The sequence below is a fragment of the Talpa europaea genome, assembly GCF_964194135.1.
Source record: "Talpa europaea genome assembly, chromosome: 1".
Taxonomy (NCBI): domain Eukaryota; kingdom Metazoa; phylum Chordata; class Mammalia; order Eulipotyphla; family Talpidae; genus Talpa; species Talpa europaea.
Window position 1 is genome coordinate 48,837,414 of NC_140073.1, and position 10,718 is coordinate 48,848,131.

General features: G+C 37.7%; 1 protein-coding gene across 1 annotated transcript in view; it reads right to left on the reverse strand.

Annotated features, from left to right (window-relative positions):
• The window catches only part of GDPD4 (glycerophosphodiester phosphodiesterase domain containing 4), a gene marked incomplete at both ends in the record, with an annotated part of 41,092 nt that extends 33,396 nt beyond the window's left edge, over positions 1-7,696 (reverse strand). The window contains 2 exons of the mRNA XM_084250372.1: positions 7,488-7,591; positions 7,646-7,696. Of these exons, the coding sequence (XP_084106498.1) occupies positions 7,488-7,591; positions 7,646-7,696 (155 nt within the window). The remainder of the gene's footprint in view (positions 1-7,487; positions 7,592-7,645) is intronic.
• Positions 7,697-10,718: the final 3,022 nt, after the last annotated feature.

Below are 10,718 nucleotides of genomic sequence, written 5' to 3' on the forward strand. Positions count from 1 at the left end.
GACTTGACCCCAGCACAGGCTACTGAAGGAGCTAGTGGCCAGCTGGGGAGTTAGCCCACACCGGGCCCCTTACGAACAAGTAGTCTGAGCCCACAGGGAGAGCGAGCACCCACAGCCGGGGCAGACCAGGCGCGCAGAATAGTGTGCCTGAGACCAGAAGCGCAGGGAGTGTGTCCCACATCACCATTTTAGAACAGGGACATTTCTACAGTAAAGACTACCTGCAGAAGGCTTCCTCAGGAGCCAGAGGTGAGCGGGGGAAGTTCGCCCACGCCAGACCCCCTCTGGCCTGCAGTCCAAGCCCAGAGGGGAGCAGGAACCCACCGCCGGGGCAGACCAGGCGCACAGGGGAGTGTGTCCCCACATCGGCATTTTAGAACAGGGACCTTTCTCCAGTAAAGGCTGCTTGAAACTGACAGATGACTCCTGGAAGAACCAGAGGGGAACAGAGAAGCCCACCCAAGATGCCGGCAAGTCCCAACAACACAGTGTCCCAACGCATACGGCAAATTAGAAAACAGACAGTAGGGAGGAGAAGAACCACACGCAACCTAGCAACTCTCCAGAGAAAAAGCACACCACAAAAAGAAAGCCAGCCCCCAGATTGCAACGACAATAACTTGGAAGAATTTCTGAGCCTTCCAGAAAGAGAATTTAAAATTGCCGTGATTAAAAAACTGACAGAAGTCATAAAGGAAAACAATGATAAGGGAAAAATAATCAACGATCAGAAGAATGCAATTGAGTCCCTAGAGAGGGAAAACAATGGTCAGAAGAAAGAAATTGAGTCCCTAAAGAGGGAAGTAAAAGAAATGCAGGAGATCAAAGAATTAATGGAAGAACTAAAGAATTCTGGGAAAAGCAATGAAAGCAGAATAGATAAAATGGAAGAACGAATAAGTAATCTTGAAGACACAGAAATAAAAAGAACCAAAACAGAAAAGGAAAGAGAAGTACGAAGGAAAAAGAATGAAGAAAGACTTCGGGAACTATCTGACTCCATGAGGAAAGGAAATATAAGAGTTATAGGAATACCAGAAGGAGAGGAGAGAGATGTAGGAACAGAGAAAATATTCAAAGAGATAATTGAAGAGAACTTCCCAAATGTGAAGAAGGAGCTGAAAATTGATATACAAGAAGCAAGAAGAACACCAAACTTCCACGACGAAAGGAAAAATACAGCAAGACACATAATAGTAAAGCTCCCAAGAATCCAGGACAAGGAAAAAATAATGAAGCTGGCAAGAGGGAAGAAACAGATAACATTCAAAGGAAAACCAATCAGGCTGACATCAGACTTCTCCGAAGAAACACTATGGGCAAGGAGAGAGTGGAGGGACATAGTCAACAGACTCCAAGAAAACAGATGCCAACCAAGAATACTCTATCCCGCAAAGCTCTCCTTCCTCTTTGAAGAAAGAATATGGACCTTCCCAGACAAACAGAAACTCCGGAATTTCATTGCAACTAAACCCCTACTCCAAAAAATACTACAAGGAGTCCTAAAGCCAGAACCTCAGAGCGACGAATAACAATGAAAGAAGGCCCAAAAAAAAAAAAAGTTATTAAAAGAATAAATAAATAAAATCAAAGGAAAGACAAACACAATGGCAAATACAGATGTTAACATATCAATATTAACTCTAAATGTAAATGGACTAAACTCTTCAATAAAAAGACACAGAGTTGCAGCCTGGATTAAGAAACAAAACCCAACCTTTTGCTGTCTCCAGGAAACACATTTAGCTACAAAAGATAAAAATAGGCTCAAAGTTAAAGGATGGAAAACAATCCTACAAGCAAATGGACCAAAAAAGAAAGCAGGAACAGCTATACTTATATCAGATAAAACAGATTTCAAACTCAAAAAGATAAAAAGAGACCCCAATGGTCACTACATTATGATCAAGGGGACAATACTTCAAGAAGAAATAACACTCATTAACATATACTCACCAAACGAAGGAGCACCAAAATATATCAGACAACTGTTGTCCTCTCTGAAAACAGACATCAGAGAAAACACATACGTAGTGGGAGACTTCAACACACCACTATCAACAATGGATAGATCAACAAGACAAAAAATAAGTAAAGAAACCAAAGCTCTAAATAAAGACCTAGAGCAATTGGGATTAACAGACATCTATAGAACACTAAACCCCAAAAAAACGGAGTACACATTTTTCTCAAGCGCACAAGGATCATTCTCCAGGATCGATCACATACTGGGGCACAAGACAAACATCAACAGATACACCAAGATTGAAATCATATCAACCATCTTTTCTGACCATGAAGGCATCAAACTAGAAATAAACCATAAAAAGAAGGCAAGGAACTTTCCTACCTCATGGAGATTAAAAACCACACTACTGGAAGACCATTGGACTAATGAGGAGATCAAAGAAGAAATTAAAAAATTTTTTGAATTGAACGACAAGGAGGACACCAATATCCTAAATGTATGGGATGCAGCAAAAGCAGTAATAAGAGGAAAATATATAGCAATAGAAGCTCACATCAAGAAACAAGAAAGAACGCAAAGAAACAACCTAATCTCGAAGCTCAAAGATCTAGAAAAAGAACAACAAAAAAACCCCAAAACCAGTAGAAGAAAAGAAATAATAAAAACCAAAGCAGAAATAAATGAAATTGAAACTAAAAAAACAATCCAAAAGATCAATGAAACCAAGAGCTGGTTCTTTGAAAAAATCAATAAAATAGACAAACCCCTAGCCAGGCTCACAAAGGAAAAAAGGGAGAAAGCACAAATAAACAGGATCATCAATGAAAGAGGAGAAATCACAACGGACACAGCAGAAATCAAAAGAATAATCAGTAACTACTATGAACAGTTATATGGAAACAAGTTTAACAATCTAGAGGAGATGGACAAATTCCTACAACTCTACAATCACCCAAAGCTAGATAAAGAAGAAATAGAACACCTAAACAGACCAATTACAATTAGCGAAATTGAAATGGTAATCAAAAACCTCCCCAAAAACAAAAGCCCAGGACCTGATGGATTTACAAATGAATTCTACCAAACATTCAGAGACGAATTAGTGCCTATCCTTCACAAACTCTTCCAAAAAATTGAGAAGGAAGGGACAATACCAAACACGTTCTATGAAGCCAACATTACACTAATACCAAAACCGAACAAGGACAACACAAAAAAGGAAAACTACAGGCCAATCTCCCTAATGAACACTGATGCAAAAATCCTCAATAAAATTTTAGCTATCAGAATCCAACAATGTATCCATAAGATAATTCACCACGACCAAGTTGGATTCATTCCAGGGGCACAAGGATGGTTTAACATCCGAAAATCAATCAACGTTATCCAACACATCAACAAAAAGAAATATAAAAACCATATGATAATATCAATAGATGCTGAGAAAGCTTTCGACAAAGTGCAACACCCATTCATGATAAAAGCCCTTGAAATTCTTGGGATACAAGGAACATCCCTCAACATCATAAAGGCCATCTATGACAAGCCAACAGCCAGTATCATTCTCAATGGTGAAAAGCTGAAAGCAATTCCATTAAGATCTGGAACAAGACAAGGATGTCCACTCTCACCATTGCTTTTCAATATAAAACTGGAAGTCCTAGCCAGGGCAATAAGACAAGAGAAAGACATACAAGGAATCCAAATAGGAAAAGAAGAAGTCAAACTATCACTATTTGCAGACAATATGATATTATACATAGAGAACCCCAAAAACTCCACAGAAAAGCTAATTCAACTCATCAATCAGTTCAGTAAAGTGGCAGGATACAAAATCAACACGCAAAAGTCAGTAGCCTTCCTATACACAAACAATAAATCTGAAGAAGAAGAAATCAAAAAGACCATCCCTTTTGTTATTGAAACAAAAAAAATCAAATATTTGGGAATAAATCTAACAAAAGAGGTAAAGGACCTATACAAAGAAAACTATAAAACACTGTTAAAAGAAATAGAAGAAGACACAAAGAAATGGAGAGACATCCCCTGCTCATGGATTGGAAGAATAAACATTATTAAAATGGCCATCCTTCCAAAAGCAATATACAGATTCAATGCTATTCCAATCAAAATTTCAATGTCATTCTTCAAAGAAATAGAACAATTATTGATGAAATTCATATGGAATCACAAAAAACCCCGAATAGCCAAAGCTCTCCTGAAAAAAAAAGAAGGGAATGGAGGCATCAGACTCCCAGACTTCAAACTATACTACAAAGCCATAATCATCAAAACTGCATGGTATTGGAACAAGAACAGACATACAGACCAATGGAATCGAATAGAAAATCCAGAAATAAACCCACAGATTTATGGTCAACTAATCTTTGACAAAGGAGCAAAGACTATGCATTGGAGCAAAGAAAGTTTGTTCAATAAATGGTGCTGGGAAAACTGGGTCGCTACATGCAAAAGAATGAAGCTTGACCACCACCTCACACCATACACAAAAATCAACTCAAAATGGATTAAAGAACTAGACATAAGACCTGAAACCATAAAATATATAGAAGGAAATATAGGCGAAACACTACGTGATTTGCACATCAAAGACATCTTTACAGACACATCACCCAAAGCAGTGATAGTGAAGGCAAAGATAAACAGCTGGGACTATATCAAATTAAAGAGCTTTTGCACAGCAAAAGAGACAATAACAAAAACAAAGAGAAACCCCACCAACTGGGAGAACATTTTTGCACCCAACACTAATGATAAAGGACTGATCACAAAAATCTGCAAAGAGCTGATGAGACTCAACAACAACAAAGAAAATAATCCAGTCAAAAAATGGGCAGAAGAGCTTAAAAGAAACTTCTCTGAAGAGGAAATGCAAATGGCCAACAGGCATGTGAAAAAATGTTCAACATCACTTGTCATCAGGGAAATGCAAATCAAAACTACCATGAGATACCATCTTACACCAGTGAGAATGGCACATATTAAAAAAACTAGCAACAACAAATGTTGGCGAGGGTGTGGAGAAAAAGGAACTCTTCTGCACTGTTGGTGGGAGTGCAAACTGGTCCAACCACTGTGGAAAGCTGTGTGGAGATTTCTGGACCTACTAAACATAGAGCTTCCATATGACCCAGCAATTCCACTCCTAGGTATTTACCCAAAGGACACAGAAACATCAATTCCAAAGAACACCTGCACCCCTATGTTTATAGCAGCACTGTTTACAATAGCTAAGCTTTGGAAACAACCCAAATGCCCAAAAATAGATGACTGGATCAAGAAGATGTGGTACATATATACCATGGAATATTACTCAGCATTCAAAAAAGATAAACACATGCAATTTGCTGCAACATGGATGGCGCTGGAAGGGATCATGCTCAGCGAAATAAGCCAAAAAGAAAAAGAAAAATACCGGATGGTCTCACTCATAGCAGGAATCTAGAAAACTTAAATAAGGGACCAGGAAAATGAATAACTATAAGAAAGTGAAAATCAAAATCAACAAAAAACTATGAACCAGAGACACTTTTAGGGGGGCGGGGGCGGGAGGGGAGGGATTGGGGTCAGAATGGGGGGCTGCAATTGTATGGGGAATATAACAATAAAATTTATAAAAAAAGAAAAAGAAAAAAAAAAAAAAGGAAACAGGTAATATATATTGCAAATATATTACATATATATGCATATATAATTAAAGTCATACTAAGAGTTTTCAATAACATGAAAAACACACATAGAAATTCAACTAAAATATGAAAGCAACATTCAAAAATCCACATGATGAATGAGTCCAACCAGGTAGATAAGTATATAAAAGACAAGAATAAATTTTAAGCGTGGCTATTGAGAGAGAGAAAAAAAAAAAAAATAAAACGCAGGAATTTTTAAAGAAATGAAACATTTTTGTATTTTAAGTGCTATGGTATGATTTAGAACTGATAATCTGAAGAGGAAATTTACTAAGAATCCCACAAGACAAAGGAAGAATAAAAAGTAAAAATAACCTAGTTTTGAAACTTACTAAATTAAAACAAAAAGAAATTCCATCTACACATGTGATAAAAAAATTATTCAAAATAAGAATGGTCAACGGCAGGTTAAAAGAGAGATTCATATACCTCAGTTGTGAATGGAAATTGCTACAACTTTTTTGAGAAAGAGGTTTGATAATAGGCATAATATATTTCAGGAGTGTTTATTATTCTTCTTGACTCAAATATGCCACTTATGAGAATCTATTGTAAGAACACAAGTCAAAATACAAAGATTTCTCTGTACTTCTTTTTTATAAAAACAAGAAAAATGGAAACACTCATAATGCCTAACAATAAAAACTGGTAAAGTATATAACAGCATTCTCATGTCAAGAAATATTTTGAAATCATTTTATGATGTTCATTAAGGGTTTTAAAAATTCATCAAAACATCTGTGATTATTTTAACTGAAAAGTAAAAGCAAAATGATTTTCACACATATATATACACATACATATAGAATGAGCATAATATAAAAATAAGTATAGAAAAAAAGGCTGGGAAATATAACAAGTGATTGTCCCTCAAGAATAAGTCTAAACAGGGCCTCCCCTGTGACACAGTGGTTGAGCACTCGGCTGCGAAGCTGCCCATAGCCTTTGCAGCGCCGGTTTGATCCCCAACCGCTGGAGAGGGTCCCACGTGGCACGCAGATCTCTCCTGCCGCGCCCGCTGCTCCCCTCAGCAGTGTATTTCGTCAGTCTGCCTGTTCTGTTCCCCGCTCTGGCTCTGGTGAATTCTCTCACCCTCCCATGCTTCTGACTGTGCCCAGTGCTTATATAAATAAATAAATAAATCTTTAAAAAAAAAAAAAGAGTAAGTCTAAACAGACTTTTTAAGTTTTCTAATTTTGTGTATTTTTAGATTTAAAATAATAAACTATATTATACTTCTATAAAAGGGAAAATAAATGGTATTCCATTTTTCTTAAAGCCTCACACTGAAAATACTCCGTTCTCCTCCAAATATCAAATAATGGGTAAGATGTGCAACAATCAGGCCAGAGAACTTGCAAGGGCAAGGAGCATGAAAAAGTGCTGAGAAGGGACTCGCATTTCTATGTTCAGAGTCCTAGGAAGTCCCCTAAGGACTTAGGAGCAGGCAATGAGTTGGCAACGAACATCAGGGTTCATGACAGAGATCATGGAGACCAACTAGCGTACGCACCAATGACCCAGATAAAGAGACTGAGGAACAAGATGTCAACCAGAAGGATTGGGGACCGTGGAAGCACAGAGAAAGCTTCCCCACTCAGCCAGAATTAGCCTGAGAGTAGGCACAGGTAAAACAGTGAAGAGTTTCATTACCAGGCCCCAGGGTCAGGCTTCTCACCCTCCAGGCTTCTCTGGGAAATGCCCAATTTTGTCTGGCCTCCCTACTATGCCAATAGATCTTTTCATCTGAGGCAGATTCCAGGTGGCCATCAGAACAAAGTGAAAATGCAAAAAGTGAAACTTACCAGTCAAAGCCCATGAATTCATTTGAGGATTCCAGCCACAAGAACAGCAAAAGCACAGACAAGCCAGCCGAAAAAATCAGAAATAAGCAAAATATTTGTTCTCTCTGGGAAGACAAAGAAAGGAATCTAATTTAGCTCCATTTACCCATTTCACTCACCAATATCTGTACATACTTGCCAAGGGTCTGTATAGATGCGGTGCCACGCATTACCCGTCCCAGGCTGCATTCTTTTTACCCCTATTACATTGAATTGCAATGATGTGTTTATATATCTGTTGCTCCATTTCTTTGAGGAAAAGGAATTTCTGCTAACACATCTCAGTATTTATTGCCAATATCAAGCTAGTTCTTTAAATGCAGCTGGCTTGCAACAATCATCTGTTGAATTCATTCACATCTCCAGCTACCAAATGTTTGATGATTCATTCATTAAGTCATTCATTCAATCATTCATTACTTCATTTAGTCATTTATCTACTACCCATATTTGAAAGGGAGTATGTTGAGGAACAAACATTTTTTGTTTTTGTTTTTTGAGGACACTAGAAATCTGATAAGCTGCTTTCATTCATTTTGCAATATAGCCATATAAGTTATGGCTGTTATTATTAACATCATTTTGCAGAATAACTAAAGCTCAGAGAAGTAAAGTAATTGATTCAAGATCACACAGCCAAGAAATAGCAGGGCCAGATATGTGAGCCCAAAGCCAAGATACAGGATATCTTTACACAGGAGGTCTTCAAGCTGAGTCTTGCCAGAGTTTGCAGAGTTTGCTAAACCCTTCCTGGGAACGTTAACTTTGGGTTGCTACCTGAGTTATTAATCCTAACATTTCTGTATCACATGAATAAGAAATTTTGCTTCTTCAGGCAGTTGTAAATTTCTCTAAAAGGGATAGCCTAATCCCTGCCTTGTCTAAATTATGGTGGTATTGTGAAGAGTACGAATAAGGAAATAAAATGGAAAACATAGAAAGGGCATTTCAAAAAAGAGAGATATTATAGCTATTAAGGCACTACATAACCACTTTCTGAATCTAGGAAGATGAAGAGCACAGGATTTTACTCGGGTCTTATTCTCTGCACAAAATTTGTATATAAACTTTAAAAAAATGTATCAGGTATTACCACAGGGTAAATATATTACCACATATCAGATATTACCATTATTTCAGTCTGAAATAATCTTTATTTATTGTTTATTAACTCATGCCACTAGAATATGATCTGTTGGAGGGCCAGAGGTTTTAGTTGTCTTATTTATTGTGGTCCACAGTAACTAGTGTTCCATAACCGTGTTTTTGCTGAACAAATCCTTATCAAAACCATCCAAGAGCCTCCTATTATATTAGACTATTATCCAACTACCTGCGTTGGCCAACAGGTCTGCTGTTATCAACTCGTGCCCATCCTTAATCTTATCCCACTCATTCTACACTGACTCCATTTCTGAATTCAAGTCACAGTAGCCTTCTTCTGTTTCTAGAACATGATCAAATGTGTTTCCATCCCAAGAGCTTTGTACTTTTTGGTTCCTATGCCTGATACACTTTTGCCCCCATTTGTATACCTGGCTAGTGGTACCTCTCTATTTAGGAGACAGTTCACATGATAGTTTTTCAAAGAGGTCTTCTCAAACCACTTCCCCATTCCAGTTTCTGGCATATTTTTCATTTAATATATTCAAAACTCTTACTGCAGTCTGAAATAATCTTTACTTGTTTATTACCTAACTCATGCTACTAGAACAAAAACTGTTGGAGGGCCAGAGGTTTCAGTCATCTTACTTATTGTGGTCCATACTAACCAGTGTTCCATAACCTTGTCTCTGCTAAATAAATCCATTTCTTTATACTGATTCTCAAGCTCTTTCTCAAAAATTCACTATTCACAAAATAAAGTTAAAATACTTTATCTTGACATTAAGATGCAAAAAAAGAAAAAAAAGATGCTTCATAATTTAATCAAACCTACCACTTACCATTCATCCCCTTACATGTCCCTAAATTCAACACCAGAAATTTGCTTTTCCCTAAACACACCACTGCGCTTCTCTATCTCTGGACTTTTGACCACATTATTTTCTCTACCCAGAACCCCCTGTACTATTTCTATATGTAGAAAATCACTCCTATAAGTCAGTGACTCCAGGAACAGTTATAAAAATAAAAGCAGAACTCACATTTGAGTTGAGGACTCATTGTGTGCTGAGCCCAATTCTAAGTGTTTTCCACATATTAACTCTTCTATCCTTACAACAAATCTTATTGCTGGGTACTACTGAAGCAGCTTATACCTTTGTTCTTTGATACCTCCTCCAATACCATCACTACTTAACTACTTAAACCTTATTCCTCCACCCACAATTCTTTCCCTATCCAACTAGTAGTCACCTTTCACCTTCTAAAGACTTATCCGTCCCTCCCTTAGTGCACAGATACACACATGCTGCACACACACAACCATGACACATATCTTACTATCCTGAGATTGTGTGTACTTGTCTTTTCCTCCAGTAGACTGAATTCCTTGAAAGCAGGAACCACGTCTAAGGCACTTCTGTTATCCCCAGTTACCAGCACAAAGGTCAAACAGCTGGGCAGGAAAGACATAGGGGGAAGAACACTCTTGCCTAATCCAAAGAAGCCTCCTGTTTCCACACAGTGATCCAATTGGTGAAATTCTTGGATCCTAGATGAACCATGCTTACAAGTAAGGGGAGGTACAAGATATGGCCTTCTTCTCATTTCAGCATGCACATCATTTGGTCTCTTATATCTTACAGCCCACCAGAGGTGTGCCAAGATATGGCACAGAGGAAAAAAAGACATCCTGACTGGGGTAGGTAATATGTGACCACTCATTCTCACCAGAGCTCTTCTTTAAGGAAAATCAGGTTTTAGTCTGACCAATAATAAAAGAGCACCTTGTTAACCACTTGCTGTTTTGCTCTCATAAGCACAGCTGCTTTGGAAAACTCACAATGAAAATAAAATCAAAGACTAAGTCATTTCTATAATCCCTAGCCAAAAATAACTAACTGAACCTAAACTACTTAAACCTTATTTTTTCTTCAAGTTTCAGTACATGAAAAGTAAAAAGTAAATAAATGAGTGAATGATGTAAGGAAAAGAAGTAAAGAATACAACAACATGAGGAAAACAAGCGCATGTTTCTGTAAGGTTAACTTTGGTTCCAGAATTACGGCAGTCGTTTCACAGAAGAAC